Here is a 25,680-nt window from a genome sequence, read left to right as displayed (position 1 = left end):
ATATGCAAGCACATTATGTTGCAACTAGAAAAGGAAAACCAAAGCACGACAATGGTTTTTTAACTTTATTTGATATATCTGACAACCAGTGGTTAGTTCTCATCCACGTTGACTGTCTGTAGATCTGCAAAGGAAGTGAAGTGACAGTTTACTTCCATATTCACAACAACTTTCATTCTTTTTTTTTTTTTGGAGACAGATTCTCACTCTATTGCCTGAGGTAGAGTGCCGTGGCGTCAGCCTAGCTCACAGCAACCTCAAACTCCTGGGCTCAAACAATCCTCCTGCCTCAGCCTCCCGAGTAGCTGGGACTACAGGCATGTGCCACCATGCTCAGCTAATTTTTTCTAAAATTAGCTTTACACAGACTGAAAACACCAAGCATTTGGTCAACTGAAGGCCATTCTAGGCGAGGCAGAAACCAAACATCCTAAAGGTGTCTCACCCCACTGCCAAGACTGGAAACTTCTGTCCTTTGCTCTACCTGTTCCAGCCTCCTTGCTATTTCTAGAACCATCAAACAAACTTGCTTCATTCATCAACAAATAACCATCTAGAAATAAAGGGTGTTAGAAATAACAGCAAAACAGACAAAATCTCATCCTTCATATAGCTTATGCATATTTTTAGTTGGCTAATTAATTTATTTCTATTTTTAGTAGAGACAGGGTCTTGCTCTTGCTCAGTCTGGTTTCAAACTCCTGACCTTGAGATCCTCCCGCCTCAGCCTCCCAGAGAGCTAGGATTATAGGCGTGAGCCATGACGCCCGGCCCACATTTCGTTCTTGAACACTCCAAAAACCTTTTCTAGAAAGGTCTGTGTGTAGCAGTATTCCATTTTCCATGACCTTCTTACAACTCAGATATGGACCAGTTTATATATTTGTTTGCATCCTCCTACACCAACACACAATTTATAAAATGACAAAGCCTGTCACTCCTATTTGCTGAACAGATGAATTCAGGTTGTAACAGAGCTAAGGATATTTTCTAATGTACTTTAAACAGCTGTGTGAGATGGAGAAGAACTTACTTTTGAAAGTGGTAACAGGTACATAGGTAACCAAAGTATAGAGCTTGTTTGGTGAATCTTCATCCTCATTACGTTTCCTGGACAACCGCACACGAATCCTGTATGGGACATTCCTAATAAAAATACAAAAGTGTTGGTGAAGTCAATGCTTCAAGAAAATAGCCAGCAGCTATATTCACACATCTGCACCCTGTTTCTAATGCTCTATCTTTTGCTCTAACCTGACCAATGAGGAACTTATTAGTTCCCTAGAAAATAAAACATACCCCCAGGTAGACATTAAATGCTGTCATCTCAGGATGCATGCCTGTTAAGACATGTTAAGGCGACCACCACTGATATTCCTAAGCAAAAATATAAGCCCAAATGTGCTAGTCTTTTGCCTCTACCATTGGAGAATTCTTGTATGGGATTTTTCTGTTCTATTTAAATTTGGAGAAACATCATTAAAAACTCTATAAGCTATACCGAACACAAAATACCATAGTTGATTGTATCTCCTTCCTTTATTGATCCTAGGCCGCGCTAGGTGTTAGTCTAGGCCCCAATTCCTATAAACCCAGGACTTGCCCTTGGCTCTCATGACACTACATCCTCCCTTATCACCCTAAGGCAGGCACTAAAGGTTCACCAGACACCTCTCCTCTGCCATACCCCTAAATGTCAGCCCACTACAAAGTTGAATCTCGGGTCCCTCTCCTGGTCATCTCACCCAACCCTAAGGTTTAAATATTACCCAGATGCCAACAGTCCCTGGAACCCCTATTTCACAGAATCAACTAGCCCACCCTATTGTCATTCCACTAGCTGGTGTCCCATCTGCTCTGGCACCTACAGTGTCCTTCACAGCATAAGCTTCCCTCTTTCCCTTCCCACTATAAAGCAGGGCTTCCCAACCTCAGCATTACTGACATTTGGACTCAGCAATTCTTTGATGGAGGAGCTGCACTATTCACTGTAAAATGTTTAATAATCCCTGTGCTGTAGCAACCCCCAGTAGTGACAACATCCTCATCCAGTGGTGGTCTAGTCACTTGTTCCACCACTACCCCGACCATCCTGCCCCCAGATTGCAAATTTGCTCTCTATGCAATGCTCTTTCCCACCCCATACTGCTGGAGTCTTCACTTGGGTCTCAGTGCACAGGTCACATTAAAGAGCTTCCCTGCAGATGCCAGCTCAACCCAAGTCACTATCATGATATTTTAAGGTCACATGCATTAATCAAATTACTGAACTTATATGGACTGTGCAGAGTGAGCTGGACAAGCTAGTGTCACTAAAAGTTCACCTTCAAACACAGATAACTTTAGTACCTTATTCCTTTGGCCCAGACAGCTTTGTTGAGCCTGGTATCGATGCGCACATCTGGAGTTCCCATCTCCTTCATGGCAAATTTCCGGATCTCTTTGAGTGCCCGAGGGGCACGCTTCTTGAAGCCCCTAAGATTCAAACATAAGTGAACAAATTATAATGACGCGAGCACAAATTTAAACAAAACATAAATAAGCCCTCACTTAATGCAATCAATCATAATCCATTTTCACTGGCATTCTCAGATCAAAACATAATCTGATTATATGTCATGTCTTCGGACATGTTTTTGAACAGATCATTCAGTGCAATAACCTGGTCTACACTTAAAAAGCAGGGGCCTGAAATGTGAAGGCAGATCTCTCAAGAAGTATGATAAGGACCTGAGTCAATTCTCTGGAGCTCTTGGCATGCATCAGGTACTATCGTAGGAACATTACAGGCACTCATTAAGTGATGTCTGTTCAAAACTGAGTTAGGTACCAGTAACCTTTTGTTCAACAGGAAGAAACACAGATTTACTTTAATTTTATGCTTTCAGTTAAATAAGAAACACAACAACACAGAACTTTACACAGACTGAAAAGGCCAAGCATTTGTTTAAGTGAAGGCCATTCCAAGTGAGGCAGAGACCAAACATCCTAAAGGTATTTCACTCCACCCCCAAGACTGGAAACTTCTGTCCTTTGCTCTACCTGTTCCAGCCTCCTTGCTATTTCTAGAACCATCAAACTTGCTTCATTCACCAACAAATAACCATCTAGAAATAAAGGGCGCTAGAAACAACAGCAAAACAGACAAAATCTCATCCTTCAAAATAGCTTATGTAAGTGACCCATAGAGTTCATCAAATGGTATCAAGTTCTACAGAGAACAATAAACCATGGAAAAGAGACAGCATTATAGAAGAGGAGCACAAGTTTCAATAAGACGGCCAAGGTGCTATTGGACTTGAAGTGTGACTGCAACAAACAGCCATTTAGTTAGCTGTGAGAAAAGCATTCAGGCAGAGGGAAAAAAAGTAAAAATCAGAAGGCAGAGCCCACAGCACTTGCTAAATTACCAATGAATAGTAAAGGCCACAAGAGAACAGGCTGGGGTGGATACAAACACCAGCAGTTAGGTCAGATTTGAGATGCTTATTCATACACACAAGTAGAGATGTCAAATAAGTTGAATACCTGTGAAGCTTTAAGATTGGCTGCTATTATGAAGCATAGATAGAAAAGAGGGATTCCTCAACATTAACAGGGATGTGAGGAGACTGAAGAGCAGCTAGTGAAATAAAAACAACTCCATGGAGCTTAAGAATAAAGCGCTGCCATGAAGAATGAACTGTCAAACAAGCAAGCACTGAGAAATAACCCAAGGATGTAGTGCCACGAAGGTCCTTGTGACAAAGTTCAAAATGCCTAAAAATCTAGTCCACCCACACAGCTCACACCAACACTTCACAAACGTCCAATTATTTGTGTGGCTTTTAAAGCAGTAGACCTAGATCCCCTTTTACCCTGTGACTTGCTTTCCACTTGGCATTTTTTTTTCCCCGTCTTGTATCTTAACACTTGCCTACCATCCCCTGCTATTAAGTAAACAAGGAAGGTAGGGTCTTTGGTTCTCTGCCATATCTCCAGAGCTCAGGGCAGTGCCTGATACAGTTCCACCACTAATACACACAAAGGCAATGGACTTTAGACCCAGAAGTCATCTCAGAGACCCCAAATAAAACAACACACATAATGCTCCTTGGCTGACTCGGTAAATACTTGGCTGGGATGCTAGGCCCAATATGAAATTAATTTAAATGCCAGCAAAATTAGTGGTCCTGAAACTGCCCAGTCAAGTGCAAGAAATCCTGCCCACAGACTAAGGCCCGAACACAGTATTTCAGTGTGTAACATTTTGCTATTAAAAAAATCATTCCTCACATTTCTGTACACCAGAAATCCACAACATCCTTGTGTCCCCACTATATACTGCCCCACAACTCTTGTCTCTCTGTTGCGTTTTCACTTCTGGTATTATAAGTCAATCAGTATTATCTGTACATGTCTACGTGGGTCAGGCAATGAAATGAATCCCATTTAAGTGTTTACATTTTAAGTAGGACACAGCTTTTTTTAGTTAACGTTCCTGCAATCTTTAAGGCCTGCTCTCCCTCACATACATCTTTTACCTTTTAGCCTGTCCATATTTAATGCAAATGCAGAAGCACTGAGTCAGTGATGTTCTCATTTTAGCATCACGAAGTTTCCAAAAACTTTACTCAAGCGCACGTTTCCATTCATTAACTTCAGAGCACTAACTTGAAACCCTGTAAACCTTAGGTAGGGTACGTGCAGTACATCTGTGATTTTGAAAAAGAAACGCGTAGTTTCCATACCACTTAGCCTAAAACGATTAATCAGACCTCTGAGAGCGACAACCACACGCGAGTTCGCAAGTCCCCGGCCCACTGCAGGGATACTCACACTCCATGGATGCGCTTGTGAATGTTGATGGTGTATTCTCGGGTCACCACTTCGTTGATAGCAGAACGGCCCTTCTTCTTCTCGCCACCCTTCTTTGCGGGAGCCATCTAAACGCAGGCGAAGAGGAGGTTCAGAGCAGAGAGGGCCAAGCCAAGTCCTCCCTCCCGCGCTCGACCCCACGCTGCCGCTCTCGGGGCGCCCAGGAGCCGAGAGTCCAAACACACCAAGCCCACAACCCCGTGGCCCATGCATCAGCGCCCCTCGGGCGCTCCCGACCCGGAAGCCCCTGCGGCCCCTGGTTCCCTAAGATTAGCCGTTCTTCCAGGCTCTGGGAGCCTTTAAACGGAGCGTGAATTCCCATTCCCTAGAACGCGAAGCTTCGGGCCGTCTCGGGAGAGATCCCGCCGTCCCAGTCGGCACAACTCCGGAGGAGGATGGCGCTGGATTTCTGAAGCCGAGACCCTACCACCCATACTCACTCTGCCGGGCCCAAGTCAGAAAGGAGGAGCGCGAAGGATTGTGGGAGAAGGAAAGCAGAGGTCGCTAGTACAACTTCCGGGTCGCCTGTAGAGGCGGGAGGGGGCTGTGGCTAGGGAAAGGGAAGGCGGGGCTGTGACGTAAGCGCCGCGCGCCGCGGAGAGCGCGCGGGCTTCGGGGGCGGGACCTGAGTGGGCCTGCGCGGTGGGACCTGGGCGGGCCACGGCCGCACCTTCCTGCCCCGGGCTCGAGTCCGGCTTCCAGGGAGACGGGCTCCAAACCCAGGCCTACAGCATGAGAGCAGGGCCAGGGAGAGAGGACGCTCTTTTGTTCTTATTCTTTCAACCAACATTTACTGAGCCTGTGTCAGGTGCCGTACCTGGCTGGCGGACCCAGGGGTAGCTGAGACACAGCCTCGCCCTGGAGGTGCTCCTGCCGAGCCTGGGGGACTCTTGCATGGGAACTTACTGTCCTGGGCGGTGGAGCCACAGGCCTGTCGTGTCGGTCCGGTGCATGGTGGGTCAGGGGTGCAGAAAGGAGGGGAGGCTTGCGCTGGGTCTGGCAGGGGATAACGGGGCAGAGGGTGCTGCACGTGAAAGGTCTGGAGCAGTGTGGCTGAGAGATCAGATAGTCTGTGGGAACTTACTTGCTCAAAAGTTTAAGTATTACCAGTGGTAAGAAGTCATTGAAACGTTTTTAAGAGGGCAGCACCACGATTAGATGTTTTAGAATTAATTTGGCTGTAGAATAGCTTGGAAGTAGAGGGCAAGGTGGTGGCAAGGAGACCAAACACAAATGATGAGGGTCTGAACTAAGGCAGTGGGATTGGAAAGGAGCCACTGATTTTATAGATACAAGAAGGTTAAATCAAGAGGACTAGGACAGAGAAAGCCAGTGTAGGCTCTACATTTAAGAGGTGTGGGAGACAGAAGGTATAAGAAATTAGTAAAGTGTCATTAGAGCAGTAGGAAAAGAGTTACTTGAAAATATTCCCATATAAGCCAAGAGAAGCACAGCGTGGTCAACAGGTACTAAATGCTATGGAGTTCAAGTAAGGCAAAAGCAGATGTACCCATTAGATTCTCCAACAGGAGATCGTCAGTGGTTTCACAGAAGTAATTTTACTACTGTAGCACTGGGGAGTGGGAGTGGCTGCTTCTAGCTATTCTATCCCTGGGGGCATAAAGACTAGAGGAAGAATACTGAGGGGGGACCTGGGGAAGCAGCAAGCTGTCTGGTTGGATGAGTGGATTAAATATGATGTAAGAGATGATGGGGAGCTTTGAGGAGGCCTCAGAATTGCATGTCATCGGTCTAGAGATTCTGAGAGTCCATTGGATCTGTGGATCTATGCCTTCCTTTTTCTTGACAAACTCCTTTATTTCCCAAGAGCATAGCATTTAATGGTTTCTTTTCTTTTCTTTTTTGAGACAGAGTCTCACTTTGTTGCCCAGGCTAGAGTGAGTGCCATGGCATCAGCCTAGCTCCAACCTCAATCTCCTGGGCTCAAGCAATCCTACTGCCTCAGCCTCCCGAGTAGCTGGGACTACAGGCATGCGCCACCATGCCTGGCTAATTTTTTGTATATATATATATTTTTTAGTTGGTCAATTAATTCCTTTCTATTTTTGGTAGAGAAGGGGTCTCGCTCAGGCTGGTTTCAAACTCCTGACCTGGAGCAATCCTCCCGCCTCAGCCTCCCTGAGTGCTAGGATTACAGGCGTGAGCCACCACGCCCAGCCCTAATGGTTTCTTAAGATGGAACCCCAGAGCTAAAGTTTTTGAGCTCTGAAGTGTCTGACGCTATTTATTTAATCTTCAAGTTGAAATTCTGGCTTGTATGGAATTCTAGGTTGAAAAGAATTTCTCCCCAGCATTTTGAAGACATTCTCTATTGTCTTCTTTCTGTGTGATTATTGAGAAGTCATGGGCCATTTTTTTGTGACATGTTTTCTCTCTGAAAGATTTTAGGATCTTCTCTTTCTCTCTCAAATTCTGAAGTTGCATGATGATGATACCTTGAATTCAAGGGCATGTCCTAGAACTGCTGAGCTTGATGTTCCAAGTTGAAAGGGCCTACTTAATGCCTGGCATTTAATGGGAAAATGCCCATATCAAGGCATGTCACCCCTAACATACTAACAGGGCTTTCAGCAATGGACGTGTTTCAGAATCTTACAGACAAGACTGGAGGCAGTTTCAGGACTGGAGCAGAGACTATGATCTTATTAGGAACCCAGGCCTTTGCATCCCATATCAGGATGGATACTGCACTCCTGGGTTTCCCAACTGTCCTCAAAGGCAGAAGGTGGGGATGAACAGGCAAGCTTTACCCCTCATGTCTCATCAGAATACAAAATCCTTTCTAGAAACCTCAAGGAGCTTTCTAGCTATCATTGGCTAAGATTGGACTCCCTTATAATCAGGCTGGGAGAACTCATACCTGCTCAAAACAGATGGGATTGTCATGATTACCATAGCCTAATGGCGGGTTGGGTTTCTTGGCCTGTGCTAGACACATTGCTGCTGTTCTGCACAAAATTGGGATTCTGTGAAGAGTGAAGAATTTGTTTCAACCCAATGACAGGTGCTCTGCTTTCCTCCTCCTCTTCCTCAAGCTCAGGCACTTGAAACCTGCCTCAGATTTTTCATACCTTATGGCCCATCTGGGATCATTGTTCTGATCCCGAGTCCCTGCCATTACTCTCTGAAAATGTGATCTTGCCCTTTCTAACTGGCTCCTAGCACTAGAGGGGAATTAAGGGACAGCTTTCTGGGGCACCATTCATTTATTACATTGCTATAATATGTCAGAAGTCTGGTGCCAGCTGACTCAAGCTGCCATACAACTGACAAAATGTGAATAGATCTTACCTCTTGTTGAAGCAAATAGACCCCTCCGGTGGAAATCTACAAAACAGCTAAGATGTCAATTCTGCTGCCTTAATCAAAGGTTGAACAGACATACAATAAAGACTATTTGATTTGAGGATTGAAAAATCACTAGCTTACCTGGAGCTCTCTGTGTTTCAGTACATCTCGGCAGGATTTTCCAGTTTCTTTTTCCCTCCCAAGCCCCAAGGACCAGGCCAGTGACTGCTGGGGTCCCCCAGAGACCAGAACCACTTAGTAGGAACTTCATGTGGTTTGTAATTCTCTGGTGTTTGTTACTTGTGCCAATTGCCTTTGTCTTTTTAGTGATTAAGAATCCTTAAAATGAACAAGATCTGAATGCTTGCCTGTAGGGGCAGCAAGAAACGAGTGGACAGGCTGCATTCCAGTCCTCACCAGCCTTGGGGGCAACGAACCCTAAGGGACTGGAGGGGTCCTCCTTGGCAGTTTCTTGCAGGGCTGTGCCCCAGGAAGTTCCAGTGGAACTTCCCAAGAAGAGCCACTGAAAGAGTTTTAAAAGGAAAAGCGCCAGGTAGTGAAAAGGAGATAAAGGGAGCCGTGTCTGGAGGTAGCGTGTGGACAGATCGGGGCCTGGGAGGTGAGGACACTGTTGCTGTGACCCAGCTGACATGGGGCCTGGGTGAGGTGGCTGCTAGTGGGGCAGAGAGGAGAGGAATGGCACAGAGAAGTATATGAGATTAAAATCAACAATTCATAACTGACTTTATATGAAATGACAATTTAGCAGAAAGCCTTAGTAACAAAATCATGTTAGAGAGATAGAATATAATGCAATATATTATATCATAGAAATCAGTGTGATTTTATGACTCTGAAAGAAATGTTTTCAAGAAATGTTTTCAGCTCTATCACAACAGAATGACCCAATAACAGCCACAAAGGTAGCACCAGATCTCATTCTTTTTTTTTTTAACTAAAAGGAGTCAGGGCCCCTTGGAGGATAGTTGAGTCCATGATTTGGGGCAGGGGAAAAAAAAAAATCAAGATAGGCCTTGATCCTGTTTCTAGAAAGAAATCTGGAATCTGATTTTTGATTGCAATACCAGAATGACAAAGCAGTCCAATGCAGGAGCAAGCTCCCACTTGCCAAGTTGTGCCAATTTAAGCATAAATAAAATAGTAACAATGGTTAATTAGAAAAGTTGAGTTTATAAAAGGCCATGAGTTCATGATTTCATGCTTAAAGTTAAACATGAACTATAAAAACAGAGTACTTATAATTTAAAAAGGAGTTAATACAGTAGATACAACTAAGTGTGGTTATGCAAAAATCCTAAGTGAGATTTTGTTTCCAGTGAGCCTTCTTGCCCAGAAAAATAAAGCTGTTTATATGTATAGTATGAAGTTCATATGTGTCTGTTCAAAAAGCCACTAACATCGTTTCTCTGGAGAGTCCAAATTATTTATTTCTCTACGATATTAATGGCTGACTTTGAGATCTTCAGCCTGCACCTATGCAAAGATCGAAACTGAAGCAATCTTATGCTACTCAAATTTTACCAGATAATTTAGATGAGTGCAAAATGTCAGTTCTAAGCCATTAGAACTAATAGTTGGCCAATATACCACGTTGCATGTATAAACAAAATTTTAAAATTAATTTAATGAACTTTAGTTATTAGAGACAGAAGACACTGCATTTTAACTGAGTGAGTTTAAAATATCATGAACTTGGTGTATTCCAGAGTTCATAGTTCAGTCACTTCTCATGAGCCAAAACTTTATAGTTTTCCAAATAGAAAGGTCATGGTTTTTTTGGAAATAGGACAGGGTTGCAACATAGCTTTTTAATGAGTGAAATTTAATGAATCAGAACCTTAGAGATTAAACCTATTATGGTGTGTGTTTAAAGAAATATTGCACAATAAGTTTTCTGAGTTTAGCCAAATTCTGAACATGTGTAAGATTTAAGCAAAGCTAAATTAAATTAGTAGCAAGGCACACTCCACCCTCTTTTAATGGTTTCCAGCTAGAAAATCCTAGGACAATAAATACGCTGTGTCCATTAAAAATCTTGTTCTATTTAGAAAGATTCTGACAGCAAATTAAAATAAAAATTCTCTTACAGAAAAATAAGATCTATAAACCTTTGATTTTTATAAAACCTTAAATTAAAAACAAGTTAATCCAGTTTCACACATAGTTTTTCTTTTAAAAAGGGGGTTCATTTCTGGTTCCTTTAAAGAGTAAACGTTCTAGTGCATGCAAAATATTTTGACTTATCTTTTTTCAGGAATAGAACAATTGTGTAATACAACTCCTTTTGAATGTATTTATATAGCACCCTCTCATACCATCCAAAACTGATCCTAGTTATTATAGCATTGACATGAGCTATTCCCGTTTTACAGGGCGGGGGGAAGCACAGAGCTGTATTATTGGAGAAGGGGAAGAAACTTAGCTTTCTTGAACCAGTGCTTCCCAAAAGGGCATTGCCATCTCAGTGGTTCTCAAACACAGTACACCAAGGTACCCTTGTGTCAATGTAATGAAATATCATGTGTGAATGGGATGTCTGTAGTTGGCAGAAACCTTCTAGATGCTGCTGTGTCCTCCCCCTACCCCAACATGGCACGCGTGTGCACACATCTTACACACACACGTGCCTCCCCACATCACTGAAATCTAAGTGTTGGCAATGAGACCCCATGGAAACCAATGTGGATGAGTTTAATTATGAGCTATGAATGAATGCTTAGGTGGAGAAAGTCTTGGTCATCTCCACTCATTACCTATGTCAGGATTGAAATGTTCCCAGGAACTTTTTTCTGTTTTTGTTTTGCTATCACTTCTACAGTAAGTAAACCATTGTTTTTCTGGCACAAACTTAAATATCATGACCTAAGAGGCTGAGCTGATGCACGTAGCTCAAAAAACTTAGCACCGTCACCCAACTTATTTATTGCGTGTTTCTACCTTTTTCATATCTTCGATTATCCTTGAGACATTTTGAAATTAAAAAAAAAATGTTTACTGGTAGAAAAGGTGGTATGCGTGGAGGTATAACAAGGGACAGAGGAAATTGTACAAATTTGTTAATTTATTACAAAATTTCCACTCACAGAAAAACACAAGAAAACTTTTATACTTTTATATTTGGGAAAGGAACTGGTGTCTCAGATACAAAATAATTTACACATAATCCATACAATTTTATTTTATATAGAAATAGGTCATTATTACAACAGCTGTACAATTCACTGCGCTTCATCTTATAATTACATAAAATCTTTTCTTTAGAAACATCTCAACATAACAAAACATACAAAAAAAGCAAAGTGCATTTTGAAAAGGAAAATCCAATTCTCAGTATTCTCATGAAAGATATGTAGAAAGATGCAGCATTCTCACTCAAAGGGCCAGCACATGGCAGGGTTTCCTTGGGGACTGGCGCCCCCCAGGCCTGTCTGGCTTGTGAAAACTCTCCCCTCCTAAGTCTCAGAGTTCTCAACAGAATTCTGGAATGTCAGCTGGCATGATTGTGCTTTGCTTTGAGTCCACCTCTGTAGTTGCAATCAATGAAGTAAACAGGAAATAGTCCAGTGTTATATTTAGGGGGGGGGGAAATCACTGCCCGTACAGCATGGGGTGAAAAGCCTCATCCCGTAGGGCTTAGGCCAGAGGGTGTGAATGTGTAGCTTGGTTAGTGACCAGCTTTTCTATCTGATTGGTGGGCTGTTTTTGTTACTGTGGTCCCCAAATGAAGTCATGAGACCTTATGATTTTTAAAAACGGAAAGTGCCTAAGTTATTTCCTCTGTGCAGCTGTGCAAATTAAAACAAAAACAACCATTTAAAAATAATGAAAAATAATCTCTTTATTCCCTCTCCAACAGATCTCTGACCCAATCCTTCTCCAATACAAAAGGAAAGACGATCAAGAGAGTGAAGGCCAGCTAGCGCGGACGGACAGGCCACCGTTGGCTAGAGTCACCAGTGCACTCTTGGGGACAGCGTGATGCGCCACCTCTGAAGGTACACGGAGTATCGATACCTGCACTGGCCACTTGGTTCCCATCCAGTATGGCTGTAGAGTGTGCCCGAGAACCTCGGAGGCAAGGGAAACACGGCCAGTATTCCTGATCGTTGTCCCCTGCGCCAGCCACTGCACTCCAGAGATGGTTACCACCCAGGAGTTTTGAAATGTACGCAGCGTGCACAAAAGCCAAGGGTTTAGTTCAGACTCCTGTCCCCATCTCCTGTGGCCACCCCCCCTTGTCCATTGGTTAAAGCTGATTGTGTCCCAACTTCAGTGCCAGGGGACTACCGGGGAGGCTGCTGTAGGCCTGACGACTCGGACAGACTGCTGACCCTTCTGGGAGGGCGCGGGGCTTGGGGTGGCGCTGGGGGTGGCGGGGGATAGCCCAGGGTCCCTGGCTGTTGTGAGAAGGTGGAGAGAAGCAGCGAGTCCTGCTGCTCACTGTGCAAAGAGGTTGGTGCCTGTACCTGGAAAGAAAAGAAAAAGGGCTCCAGAGGTGGTTCCAACTCATCAGTCCCTCTGCTGCCTTACAGGGCTGGGGCGTGTGCTGCAGATCCGGTCGGACTATAGAACTCTCCTTCTTGAGGGGTCACGTGAGGAGAGGTGCCCAGGACCTTGGGCAGGGTGTGGATGGGGAAGAAAGGAACCTTAGGCTCTACCAGATGGGGGTGAATTCTGAAGCCAAATTCTCCACCAATACTGGGGGTTCCTTCTGGCCCAGTGGACCTGGGGCTGAGGCTTTAGAGAATGGTTTGTAAACATGTGCATGTGATCTACCCGTAGCCAGAATGTCTTTTAGGTGACGGAACCTGAGGCCACACGCAGATAAGCCATGGGGCAGAACACAAACACACATCTGATCCGTACACTTTTCACTGCTGGTCCCTGTTCCCGTAACTACCTCCCAATGCTGCTATTGGCCAGTACCTCCTAGGAACATCCTGATGTGAAGTTCAGAAGCTTCAGTTGGCCAAAGCCTGACGTTGGAAGCTTCAATCTTATTTCTCACTATTCCCTTCTGTGAACTCTCCCCTTCCAAGTAACCCAGTCTCCCCACCCTCGAGGCAGCCTGGGCACACTTGCCCTGCACTTTGCTCAGGCTATCTTGCTGGAACACTGTCCCTTTCTCTTCCCCCCTTCACCCACACCTTGTGCGTCTCCTGGATGTCCAGCTCTGCAGCAGGTGCCTCCTGAGCCCGCCCCCTCCCCCTCCATGATGGCTTCCCTGCCACGGGACCCCCCCTCTGCTCTAACCCGAGTGCTCACCCACCGCCCTACACCTCACCCCGAGTTCCCTGAGGGCAGCGAGCAGGCTGAAGAGCTCTTTGTATCCATAGCCTGTGGCTCGCACACAAGTGCCCCCAAACGTGTTTGTTGCTACCACTGAAGAAATACTCGGGTGACCTCTCATACACGCCCCGCCACCCCTGCCTTCTCGCCTCATCATTTCCCATCCACAGTCACATCTGTGTCCTGGAAACTGAAAAGTCTGTCATAGTCACCAATGCCTGACTTTTGCTCTAAAAAAAAAAAAAAAATCAAGATATAAAACCTTGATTAAAAACTTTTTAAAAATGGACCTTTTGAGCACACAACCATATGAGGCATAATAGCTGATTCTTAACTTCTCATACTACATAGATACAGACTTCATACACTGTAAGCATGAAAAGCATTCAAATAAGAATCTTTCTGGGGCTCACTTCTGTACCAGTGACAGAACCACCTTGAAAGCAAAGGAGGAGAAGGTCTTTCAGACCTGGGGTGTGGAGCTTGGCCCCGGCTCCCCAGCCCCCCGCAGGGCCGGGGTGCCCACCTGCAGGTAGTGCTGCGCTGGCGGCTGGGAGGCGGGGAAGCTGGGGTGCAGCACCGCCTGCCCCGTCAGCAGGATGGGCGTCGGGGCGCTGCTGCTGCTGCTGGCGGGGTGCACGTCCGGAGTCTGAAACACGGTCTGGCTCTGGGCATACCTGTTCGGTTTCACGTGGGAAGGAGAAAACAGATCCTCTTAAAGCAGTATTGGTATGACACCAAAAGCACAGGCAACAAAAAAAAGAATAAATCGGACTTAATCAAAAACTTCTGTGCATTCAAAGGATGCTATTAACAGAGAAAAAAGGCAACCCATTTTAACCATACTTAAAAATGGTTAAAATGGTAAAGTTTATGTTATTTATATTTCACCCCAATAAAAACTCTTTTAGAGATGTTGATGATAATGGTCCACTAACAAGGGGCAGAGAAAGGCCATTTAGGAAAGGTATGGAAGATTACGGATGAGGAACAGATGTTTGCAGACACTACAAAGAAGTCCGCTCTGCCTTGTATTTCTAGGGATGTTATCTCCCCATGTGGGGTCGTCTATAACAGGCACTGGGGGCTCCCAGCCTCCCCTGAAGAGGCCTGTGTGTGTGTGTAGACAGATCCTGACACACTTGGGCAGGAGCTGTTAGGTCATGTCTGGAAGAGACAGTAGGGGAAATGGGGTGGGTATGAATTATTGGTTTGACCGAAAATGGCAATTAGGGTTCCCAGAGGAAAATAGTTCCATATTTGCCTAGTTCATGGCATTTTAAACATCTCTGGAAAGTGATGCAATAATAATTTTTGTTTCCACTTATTTGGATCATTTGGGAAGAACAGGCAAAATCCAAAAGCAAAAGCAAAACCCTCTTCATCACTGATGGCATGGACCAAACTTTAAAGACGGCTTCCAGCAACGTGTGGTCCCCTTCTCATCCTCCTGTGACCAGAAAGTCTCTGGGGGCGAAGGCCACTGCCACGTGCAGTGTGTGCCCTCGGAGAACATAACATAACATAACCCCTTTAAAGCTCAGCCTCTTCATTGATAAAGACAGGAGCAAGCCCCTCTATCATAGAGTTTCTAATCAGGATAAAATGAAATAATGTGCACAGAGGCGACCGACCCCCAGAAAGGCTCAATGACCACCTGCTGTTCCTATCCGTACAGGCTGAAGGAGGGCACCGAAGGACTTCTAAGGGGGCCCAGGGCTGCCTGTGAGGCTTTTCCCTGAGGGCCGCCAGGCCTGAGCAGCCAGCACCGTCCCGGTGAACTCTGGACACAAATTAAAGCAGTGTTTATACAAAAGAGACGTCTCTGTGTTAGTTCTATTTCTGCCTCATTTCAAAGGGCTAGAAACTATTTTCCAGTAGCTTCTAAACCATTCACTCTGGTGTCATCAGTAACCTTTGTCCCTCGCAGTTAAGCAGCTGAGCCAAGCTGCTTGTGGTCCAGGGGTGTGGGGGAGGTGGGGATGGGGGTGGGTGTACAGCGGAGGAGAGACCCGGAAGTGGAAGAGGAGGCCGTGTGTCTGGGAGGGGCGGGCCGCATCTGCAGGGCTCAGGTCCACTGCACGGATTCGGATTGGGGTGCCTACAGAATGTCAGCTGGAGCTAGGGCTGGGGCTACACTTTCCAGGGCTGCCACCAGGAACGAAGGTTTCTAGACATGTCAAGAAGTCCCAAGATGATGGCAAACTAGGGGTATAATTAATTGCCTCGTTCAGGTCCTATTCTAAGCATGGGGTGCTGACTCTAAGTTTTACCTGCTTATGCAGGAAACAGTGGAAGAAAAGCTAAGAAGCAGGGTCCCCTTCAAGGCCATGGGCACACCCTGCTGCCACCTTTCGTGCAAGACTCACGGTGAGCACCGCTGGCCCAGGCGGATGCAACTTCGCCAGCCTGGGACCATTCAGGCGGCGCTCGGCCTCCTCCCTCCACCCCGGGCCACGTACTTGACTTGCCGTCCCGTCCTGCTGACCTCCGAGGGCTGCCTCCCGTCGCAGGACCCAGGCATCATGGGCTGGATGGGCTGACTCAGCAACAGCCTTGGAGCAGAGGGAGCGAGATGGGAAACGCTGGTCAGCACCAAGCTGCAGACCCACCGGCTGATGGCCGTGCTTGCGCAGCCTGGCTGGACCCTGCACGGTTGCCCCTAATCCCCACTTGCCCCCTCCACTCTCAGAGGACGGTGGATGCAGCAGTCACCTCTCCTGCCACTTCCTTAGCTGAGCTCCACTGTGGATGCTTTAGAGTCTGACTGCCAGCAGCAGAAAGGAGATCTGAACCAAACGGCGTGAAACCACGTCTTGGTTCTCCGGGAAACGAGGACAGTCTCCGTACCTGAGCTGCCGATCATGGCTGAAGTCCGGGCTGGGCTGGCACTGGCTGGCGTCCTGGGAGGTGGAGGCAGGTGTGGTGAGATTCAGACTGGGCGGGAGCACAGCAGCGGCACTGCTGAACTGCGACGCCAAGCTGCTCACGGAGCGGCCACCGCCCTGCAGCACCTGTGAGCTCCTCATTGGCTTTGGACCCTGAGAAAGGTAACACTTAGACTCAACTCAGTGTCATCTCTCCGGGAAACATCCCCAGCGGCTCCTCCTTCTACCCACCCGGGCCTTGCCCCTGAGGATCTACCAACTATAATAGTTATTGAATCATTTTGACCTTGTGACCGTCTTTCCCATTGGATTGTGTTTGAATCCCTTGGGCCTAGGACCGTGCCAGGCTCTCGGTAGGCAAGCCATAAATGTGCGCTGAACTGAACTACGTTCTGCTTCACAAATTCCACTCCAGACAAGTAGACCTCCTGGCTGTTTCTTTAAGTCACCGTGCCTACTCCTGCCTCAGGGACTGCACATCTGCTGGCCCTTCTATGTCCCTTGATATCAATATACTCATGCCCTCAGGTCTTTGATCATATTATTGATATTGATATTATATTGATATTGATATTATTCAAGTGCCTACAGAATGGCAGCTGGAGCTAGGGCTAGGGCTATATTTTCCAGGGCTACCACCAGGGGCGACGGTTTTTAGACATGTCAAGAAGTCCCAAGATGATGGCATATTTGCATATTTGTACCCTCCAAATCTCATGTTGAAATCTGGTCCCCAGAGCTGGAGGCGGGGCCTGGTGGGAGGTGTTTGGGTCATGGGGCGGATCCCTCATGACCACTGGGTGCTGTTCTTGCTCCACTGCTTCCTTGGAGATGTGACTGTTAGAGAGAACCTAGCAGCTCCCCCTTCTCTCCTCTCTCGCCAGGTGATACACCTGCTCCCCCTTTGCCTTCTGCCAGGAGTGGAAGCTTCCTGAGATCTCACCAGAAGTAGATGCTGGCATCGTGCTTCTTGTCCAGCCTGCAGAACCGTGAGCCAAACAGACTCTTTTCTTTATAAATGGCCCAGCCTCAGGTGTTCCCTTCTAGCCACCAGAACAGACAAGACAATTCTCTTCTCTGAGAGGCTTCCTTGGCTACCTGTTTAAAACTCTGACTCATCCCGCCCTGGCCAGCATTCTCGCTCGCCATTTCAGTGTCATTTCTACTTGTTTGTTTCTCTTCCCTGCATGGAACAGAGATTCTTTTCTTCTTTGCCTTTTTGTTCACTGCTGTCCCTCTGTTGCTCAGAATTTGTGCTTGACATGCAGTGAACACTCAATAAATGTTTGCTGAGTACAATAATAAATGAATGAAGAAGTGGGCTTGAATTTGCTTTTGGTTTTCTGTCTGTTTCACTGTCCATTCACACAATGCTACCACAGTGCTTTAATTCTTAGAGCTTTTATAACATTTTTCAGTATCAGATGGTAAATCCTTCCTCAATTTTTCCATAATTCTTTTGGCCATTCTCACCTATTCATTTTTCTGATGACCTTTTGAATCAAAAGGCTACATTTTCACACAAAACCTTTACAACTGGATAAAGATGGACTAAACTGTCTTACACACGTACTTATCTACATTGTGCTGCACATTATCTATGTTCCCAGATTTCCTACAGGACTAGAAGCTCTTGAGGTTCAGGTTCATCTTTGTTCTCTGGGGTCTTGGTGAGTAACAGGGGCTCAGCAGACGTTTTCTGAAGCCACAAAGGCATACACCAGTGTGAGAAGCTTGAGGAAAGCCTGGTTTCCCATCTGTGATCTCCCAGAAGCAGGGGCTCAGCCCTTCTTAATTCCATTCAGTTCAAGTGCCATGTATCTACTGGCAACCCTGTTGCATTGGAAGTCACTAGTGGCTTATAATATACTTAAAATAAAAGGAAATGCCTGCAAGGGTTTGGCAGGGGGGTTGGGGGCCCTGGTGGGCCTGGGGCAAGGCACAATGAACGGTGGTGGCTGCTCACGTGGATAGTGGCTAAAACCAGGAGTAGGTGAGGGGACTGCAGACATGTCAGCGTGTGCCTGGGATGTCTTCATCTACCTCCAACCCTGCGTCAGCATCAAAGCTGAAAGTTTCAGCTGCACGGTATCTTTAAGGGCCAGAGCAAGGGACTAAGGTGAACATTAATAAACCGCAGAGGGAAGCCAATTCAACTTGGGGCTTCAAAGTGACTTTAAAAAAGAAAAGCTCACCACCGCAGTCTACCCCCAGTCCACGGAGGAGCAGCACGGTAGGTTTCTAGCTCATGCAGGCTACAGGAATCAAGTACATCATGGACTGCGAGAGCCTGTCTGCTCTAGTGGCAAGGACTGAATCTGGAGAAGGGCGCATTTACCTGGGTTGATATCACGCTCGATTCTCTGAGCAGGTGCTGGCTTGTGACCTGGGCAGAGGTGATCTGCCCTGGAAGTTGGGGGCCTGCCCCGAGCGGGGGATGGGTCACTGCAGCCGACCTTTGCTGTAGCTGCTGCTGAGCCTCGGGCCGCTGGGTGCTGCTGAAACTCAGGGATACAGCTGGCTGCTGCAAAAACATCTGGGAGCAGAACAGAAATGCCTGTAAGGTTGGGGCCACCTGGGCCCTCACAGATGTGCCTCTTTCTTGCATTCCCATCCACAGCAATGGGTCAGCTTTCTTGCTCTGTCTGATCTGCCTGGAAACAATTCATTTATTCAACCGGGAGACCGAGCACCTGTGATGCTCCAAGCACAGGGCAAGCTGCTGGACATAAAGCGGTGGGCTGGAGAGATGCTGTCCCTGCCTTCATGAAGGTTACAGTTAAGTGACCAAGGTCTAACAGTGTGAAAGCCACTTAGATGATTTAGATGTTCTCTAAATCACTTGGTGTACTTGTTCAGAGTCTAGGTTGGCTTATCAGTTTCTTATCAGAAGGGATAAACATCTTATGAATGGAATGAATAATGCAATCACGGTGGCAGGGGGCTGGCTAACCTGTGGCGTGGGCTCTGTGCCTGGACTTGAATCTCTGACAAGTGACCCGTGTCTACACCAGCTGTTGGGAATCTTCAACCCAGTGAGCTCAGCTGAGATGGCAAATCTGCATCCATTAAATAGGTGACTGCATTCCCAGGCAGGCAAATAAGCAAGGAGATGATGGTGTGATATCAACTGCATATACTTTAAAGTTATGTTTCAGTTCTATAATCATTCTGATAATCTCTGTACATTTTATTATCTGAGACATTGCAGACATACATGAGGCTGTGATATATTAGCCTGGTGGTTTTAATTTGAAAGGTTTAAAAGAATTTGAGGAGTTTATAAAGAGTGCTTAAGTGTTTATTAGGATGCTAATTTAGTTCAAATAAGTTCCATGTATTTGATTTAAAACAGTTGATTAAGTGCTTAGGAAGCTTCTACTTCTTAGGTTTATAAGTCTGCCTTGTTAGGTACGTGAAATGTTTGAAAGATTCAGATGAATTTAATTTGTGAATTAATGGCTTTTGGTAGCTAATGTTGATTATTCACAAGCTGTTAAATTTATAAACTAATTGAACAGAAATAAAAAAAACCAGTGGAGCATTGCTCTATTTAGACCAAATTAATAGATATGCAAATAAAATAGGATCTGTAAGATGACTCTAAAGTCTTAAGAAAAACAATTGTAATTATTTTAATAATAATTTAACTAAAGACCTGAAACTACCTCTTTAAACAAGAGCCCCTCTTGGGCATTAAAAATATCAAATGACACTGTCTCTGTCACGACTCTCGACAGGCAACATTCCACTCCATCCCCGACCTTTAGCTTGTAGTCCTTCAGGAGGAAGGCTCTCTGCCTCCTGGAATCTGGCGTTTTTATCCCCAATTCCTGTACTCAGTGCAGTGCCACCTCACACACAGCACAAAACCGACACGCTGACATTTACTGAGTGGCAGAGCAGGTTCGGAGAGGCAGGTGCAGAGCCGTGACCTGCAGACGCGGGAGGGCACTTACGGATCAGTTAGTGCAAGCAGCTAATTCCCAGCTGGGACTGTGTCTGGTCTCATGCCCTTTGCAGCAGAACGCTTGACCTCCTCAATATCCCCTCATGCTCCCACCCCTGAAAGAGAAACCTGCAGTTTTCAAATGAGGGCTCCTTACTACTTTAGAGGTTAGGAAGAATTTTCTGGGTATCCGTCATCTTAAACCTTTGAGGATTAGTGTTTCATGCAATCCCTTGCTGCCTATTATAACATGGCTTGTTACAGCACACAAGGTAACCTCTACTTCACTATGTCAGCAAAAACCTTATACTCAAACCCAACTGCCATACATTTTTCTGGTAGGATACAATTTATCTTTTGATTAGAGTTCAAATAAATGCAACCGTTATTGATGACAGGCAGTATAGTCTACCTTAAATCAGACATACCTTGAATTCCCACCCTACCATCTACTAACCTTGGGCAATTCTCATACCTTTTCAAAGCCTTAGTTTCTTCAGTAATAAAACAGCAACATTAAAAGCACATACTTCATAGGTGGTTAAATGAGACATGGTAAATATTGAATAACTGTTAGATAATATAATATTTAATATGAAAAAGGGAGCTTTTTGCTTCTTTGCCTCTTTGGGCATATAAAAACTATTTGATAAATGAACGAATGGAATAAATACATGTATGAATGAATAAACGAATGAAGCTTCTGCACAAAGAAAGGCAAACTATGTCTGCTGGTGTTAGGTATTAATAACAGACTGCTTGGTGCGCTACTCTGTTCCATCGATGTGCACTGTGCACGCTCTCAGTGTCTTATTTATCCCTGTGTCTCCACAGTGCTTAACCATGTGCCTCGTACATAGTGGGTGTCTTCCAGGTGAAAGGATGGAAGGATAGAAGAATGGATGGAAGAATGAATGAATGGATGAATGGATGGGTAGATGAATGGACTGATGGATGAATGGAAGAAGGAATAGATGGATGGGTGGGCAGAAGGATGGATGGAGGAAAACCCATTTGCCATTGCCACAGGTGTCCTTCTAGACACTCCTTAGAGTAGCCAGCAGAGGGCAGGCATGCTCTCAGAAAGAGGAAGAAGCTGCCTTCCCACCTCTCAACTCTCGGAGGGAGTTGGCAGAGCCTTTTGGAAGAACATCTCTCTCCAGTGTAGCGCCCTCCATGATGCTATCTAGGTGCAAACGCCAACAGCCTTAGAGGACCTCTCCCTCATAACCCAACATTTTTTTGGAAAAAAAAAACCCAACGTACTTTCGCAAGCATCACGGGCACACAGAGCCTCAGTGAGAGTTCTGAACCAATGAAGTAAAGTCTTGGGTGGGGGACTGACTCTTGGTTTGCTGCTGTGCACACTGTGCCTCTGTTTCATCAACAACAAAGGGGAATTTTATGGCTTAAGAAGATGGCTTCTTAAAAGGGCTCCGAGATCAGTTTTATAGAAAACATGCAAAAAAAAAAAAAAAAAAAAAAAGCCCCCAATTTAAGTAGGAAAAAAAAAAAACAAAAAACTTCTAATATTCAAGAACAAACCTGCCCTGTACTCAAATGTGATTTTTCATTATTCTTATCTGCTTACTTTTACAAGTATTTGTCATCACAGGACATTTCAGAAGGACACAGAGTGGAGAGAGAAGATGACGGCAGTACACGTATGTCACAAGGCTTTAGCAATCACTGATTTGCTGTTCTCATTTCTTCCAGCCTCCCACTGCTGGGGGTGGGCTGGGGTAATCGCTTGCTTATTCCCTACACTTGAATCACACAGTTTGGTCTTTTTTCAACCAAAAAAAACCCCTCCAAATATCACATTTTGGTTATGCATTTTGGAACATATTAATATTTCTTTAAGTCTTGCAAAAATCCAAGAAGGCAGACTCCTTGGGGAAATGTCCTCTGCTTTGACTGTCTGTGGATTTCCACGTTCTCTGGAAAATTCCACTGCAAAGGAAAGACTGCAGGAATGAAAGCAGGAAGGGACACACGCTGCAGGCTAGATGCCCATGTCACCCGCAGACTCGGGTGCCCTGTGCACAGGTACTTGGGGGTTAAAAAAAACACATGGGTCATGAGGAGGAGAAAGAAGACTTCTTCATGACAGGGAGTGAAAGCAACAACCTTGTCGCCTGTTATTTAAAAAAATTCAGCTTTCATGTTGAAAAGGCAGGAAGTAGAGAAGCCCAGGCACTGAGGAGGATGTTCATACGCCCACCTTGCTTTTAGCAGTTTCTGGCTCAACTTCCCCCTTCCTGTGAGTGTAAAAATTCCATTAAAGTAATTGGAGTCAGGCAAGTTCTGGGCTCCCAGTCAGGCCCTGGATCTGTGAGAAAAATATCACAGCTGGGAACGAATAAGTGAAAAGCGGCTTTTTACTTATTCTGGTAAAAGGTGGAATCATGCCTTGGTGACTCCATTTCTTTTCATTTCACTCCATTTCTTTTCTTTCTAAATGCTGAGCCTTCTTCTCTCTTATCAACTTTGGGGTGTCGCTGAAGAGGTGGGGAGGGAGTGGCAGGAGGCTGTGGCTGGAGGTCAGAGTGGAGCCTGCACAACTCGCACAGGGCGTGCCTGGTGGCGGTGGGCAGGGGGACCTGACCCAGCCATGGCCTCTGTACAGGGAGGAGCCAGCTCTGGCCCTGCAGAGGGCTGTGCAGGGGCAGGGAGGGGAGGGGTGGCTAGCGTCTGCAAAGCCACAGGAGCACCCCTGCCAGGCTGGGCAGAGCTGCTGGGAACCCAAGGAGACAGGATGCCTGGAGGAGGCATCTTCCCATGTCCAACAGAACCCGCACTGCCCTGTGCTAGTCTCGGCGTGCATGGCTCACAGCACTGCTCCCTGCTGGAGCCCGCCTGTCCTGGGTGCTGCTGCGCTTCAGAAGCTGTGAGGCCAGGGGAGGGTCTGTGTGGACAGTGAGGGGCCAGGAGGGAGCAGCAGGGACAATGCTCTGGCCATGTCCCCAGGTTTTCTTTCTGCCTCCTTCTATCTCTCCTAAGGGGGCTGCGATGCTTAGGGCTCCTGGGCCAAACTCCCAGGTTAGCTAGAGTTGCAATGAAAGGCTGGGCCCAAATTATGCACGTCTGAAGACAAGCAGTCCTGCACTGATGTAAGTAAAACCTGGTAAAAATACTCCATCCTTGAAAGAGATCCAATAAATAAAGTTTTTCCTCCAAAAAAAAAAAAAAAAAAATCTCCCCAAACAATTCCAAGGGAATTTGGAATATGTGGGCGTTATTAGTGAGAGCTGCCAGAGCATGCAGAATGTCCCCACTGGCATGCCACAAAAGGGTGGCATGGAGGTGCTGGGCCCAGCTCCCGCTGTGGTCTTCTCTGCACAGATATCATATTTCCCACGTCTCATTCGACTCTCGCGCTGGATGAGAAACAGAGAGCAGCGGCTTCCCTCGCCCTGTGCTGCCAGCCTGGCCGTGTGCTGTGAAAGCAAGTTGTGCCGGTGCCGGGCGCTAGCCCGGACTGAGGCTGGCATCCGGGCAGGCGATCCAAAGGCACGAGTGAAAATGCAGGTGAGGCAGTGACAGTGTGTGCCCACCAGAGTGGGGGGTGAGGGAAGAGGATGTCATGGGACTTTCACGTTTCCCTGGGGACGGGGATGAGGAGTCACTCCCTGTACTTTGCCCGTGGAGGCTGCGATATGCTTCATAAGCATAGAGGGCTCGGGAAGGCAGTGCACGAGGCTTTGAGAGGCCCCACCTGCCCTGAAATGGGGGCTGGGGACCCATCCCAGAGTGGCAGGGAGGACAGACCGGCCTGGGAAGGGGCATCACCTGGACGTTGGAGTCCTGGACCAGGCAGAGCTGCTCCTGGATCTTGTGGAGCTCTTCCTGCTGCCACCGGATGCTGGCCTGCAGGACCCGCGTCCGCTGCTCCAGCTGGTCTCGGATGGTCTGGAACATGCTGAACTGTGCTGAAAACTTCAAGGTGGAGCCGAAAAACAGAACCAGAGGGGAGAGTTAGTTTAGCCTTGGCAGACAGATAGTGCTGTGGTTCTGACCATCCCAGCGCACTTCCGTTTTCTGTCGCCCAGCCACTCTGCCCAGTGCCGGGTGCTGGGCTGGGCAGTGAGCAGGGACAGCGGGTGAGGCCTGGGTGTCCTGGGGGGGGGGGGTCCCGTGCACCAGCCTTTTTCAGGCTGGCTGTGACAGCAGGCCCATCTGAAACTATAGATCTGATTTACTGTGCTGCAGTCTGGGAGGGCCACAGAGTTGGGACGTGGTTCAGTAAGCAATGCTTACACACTCATATTCCAAATTTGGGTAGAAGAACGAATGGCTTTGGAGATGAATGTAAAAGCAGGGCACTCTAGAGTGCTTTTGTCCTCATCTAGGGCATGGCAGTGTGTGCGACGGCTTCGCAGGCATTGCTGGCGCCTATCATTGTCCTAAACCTGATCCCAGTGCTCTCCAAACTGGCCTGGGACGGTGAGGCCTTGTCACCCCCTTAGATTCCCCCTGGCTCACTTGCTGCCATGCCCGGCTCAGAAACCTGTGCAAAAAAGAACTAAGAAGCAGCAGAAAACAATCACCTAAAGTTTACCCGAGGGTCACCCTGGCAGAGGGGGACCCTGCACGAAGGATGCTCACTCCTGCTCTGCACAGGCACTGACTCTCCCCTTCCTGCAGGCCCTCAGTCCCTTCCTGGGACGGGGGCTGGCTTTAGGGAACTCCTGCAGGTGATCCCTGTCCCCTGTCCCCCGTCTACCTCAACAGAGTGCTCTGCTCACAGGAAACACACGGAGAGTTCGGGATCACAAGATGGGAGGGGGCCACACGCCCTGGGCTCGCAGCCCCCGCTCTGGGCTCTGTGGGGCTCTCTGCAACTCCCATTTCTTGAGGCAAATGAGTTTGCTGGACTTGGACTTTTGTACCTTCTCTTTCTTTTTTTTATCCTTTTTACAATAACCTAATCTCCACTCCCTGGATCTCAATGCCAACATTCTCCCTAGTCTGTTTCCTGCACACTGTCTTTTGCAAATGCCTCTGGAGCCTCTCTCCCTCTGCCCTTTCACCTCCTGTACATGGAAAAGCAGGGGCTGGAGAAGGAGTCTGAGGTTGCTGTGAGCTAGGCTGACACCACGGCACTCTAGCCTGGACAAGAGAGTGAGACTGTGTCTCAAAAAAAAGGGAGAGACTGGAGAGTTGGGAATACAGATGGGATATACTGGATGATGGAATAACTGATCACAGTTAAATAATAACAAAGAGGCCAGGTGTGGTGGCTCACGCCTGCAATCTCAGCACCTTGGAAGGCTGACGTGGGAGGGAGGATCACTTGAGGCCAGGAGTTCAAGACCAGCCTGGGAAACATAGTGAGACCCCTGTCTCTACAAAAGATAAAATAAA

The 25,680-nt window shown here is 46.7% G+C and overlaps 2 protein-coding genes and 1 long non-coding RNA gene across 4 annotated transcripts in view; 1 reads left to right on the top strand and 2 right to left on the bottom strand.

Moving 5' to 3' along the window:
• Nucleotides 1-50: 50 nt before the first annotated feature.
• RPL31 (ribosomal protein L31) lies at nucleotides 51-5,405 on the bottom strand. The gene is made up of 5 exons (XM_012740465.3): nucleotides 5,298-5,405; nucleotides 4,819-4,925; nucleotides 2,350-2,475; nucleotides 1,034-1,146; nucleotides 51-124 (listed from the first exon to the last, which is right to left on the bottom strand). The coding sequence occupies exons 2-5, from the start codon at nucleotides 4,923-4,925 to the stop codon at nucleotides 93-95; spliced, it is 378 nt and encodes a 125-aa protein (XP_012595919.1). The 5' UTR covers nucleotides 5,298-5,405; the 3' UTR covers nucleotides 51-92.
• Nucleotides 5,406-5,490: 85 nt separating this feature from the next.
• Nucleotides 5,491-17,702, top strand: LOC109730603 (uncharacterized). 2 transcript variants are annotated; one of them, XR_012918615.1, is made up of 3 exons: nucleotides 5,491-5,811; nucleotides 12,044-12,352; nucleotides 17,249-17,702. It is a non-coding gene; the product is annotated as an uncharacterized LOC109730603 (long non-coding RNA). The 2 variants fall into 2 exon arrangements; XR_012918616.1 differs by lacking the exon at nucleotides 17,249-17,702 and adding an exon at nucleotides 15,155-15,292.
• NPAS2 (neuronal PAS domain protein 2) overlaps nucleotides 12,000-25,680 on the bottom strand; it is a 182,538-nt gene continuing 168,857 nt past the window's right edge. Inside the window, exons 16-21 of the mRNA XM_012740460.2 lie at nucleotides 24,106-24,252; nucleotides 18,703-18,900; nucleotides 16,327-16,517; nucleotides 15,939-16,031; nucleotides 14,003-14,153; nucleotides 12,000-12,653 (exon numbers count right to left, since the gene is read on the bottom strand). Coding sequence (XP_012595914.2) covers nucleotides 12,471-12,653; nucleotides 14,003-14,153; nucleotides 15,939-16,031; nucleotides 16,327-16,517; nucleotides 18,703-18,900; nucleotides 24,106-24,252 — 963 coding nt within the window. The 3' untranslated portion in view covers nucleotides 12,000-12,470. The remainder of the gene's footprint in view (nucleotides 12,654-14,002; nucleotides 14,154-15,938; nucleotides 16,032-16,326; nucleotides 16,518-18,702; nucleotides 18,901-24,105; nucleotides 24,253-25,680) is intronic.

The sequence above is a fragment of the Microcebus murinus genome, chromosome 3, assembly GCF_040939455.1.
Source record: "Microcebus murinus isolate Inina chromosome 3, M.murinus_Inina_mat1.0, whole genome shotgun sequence".
Taxonomy (NCBI): Eukaryota; Metazoa; Chordata; class Mammalia; order Primates; family Cheirogaleidae; genus Microcebus; species Microcebus murinus.
Note: the sequence above shows the minus strand (reverse complement) of the source record. Positions and strands in the feature narration are given on the sequence as shown.

Coding starts and splice junctions, on each gene's coding strand:
- RPL31 (XM_012740465.3), bottom strand. CDS start 4,925: ATGGCTCCCGCAAAGAAGGGTGGCGAGAAGAAGAAGGGCCGTTCTGCT. Junction 2,476..4,818: donor CACAAGCGCATCCATGGAGT/GTGAGTATCCCT, acceptor TTTGAATCTTAG/GGGCTTCAAGAAGCGTGCCC. Junction 125..1,033: donor ACCTGTTACCACTTTCAAAA/GTAAGTTCTTCT, acceptor CTTCCTTTGCAG/ATCTACAGACAGTCAACGTG.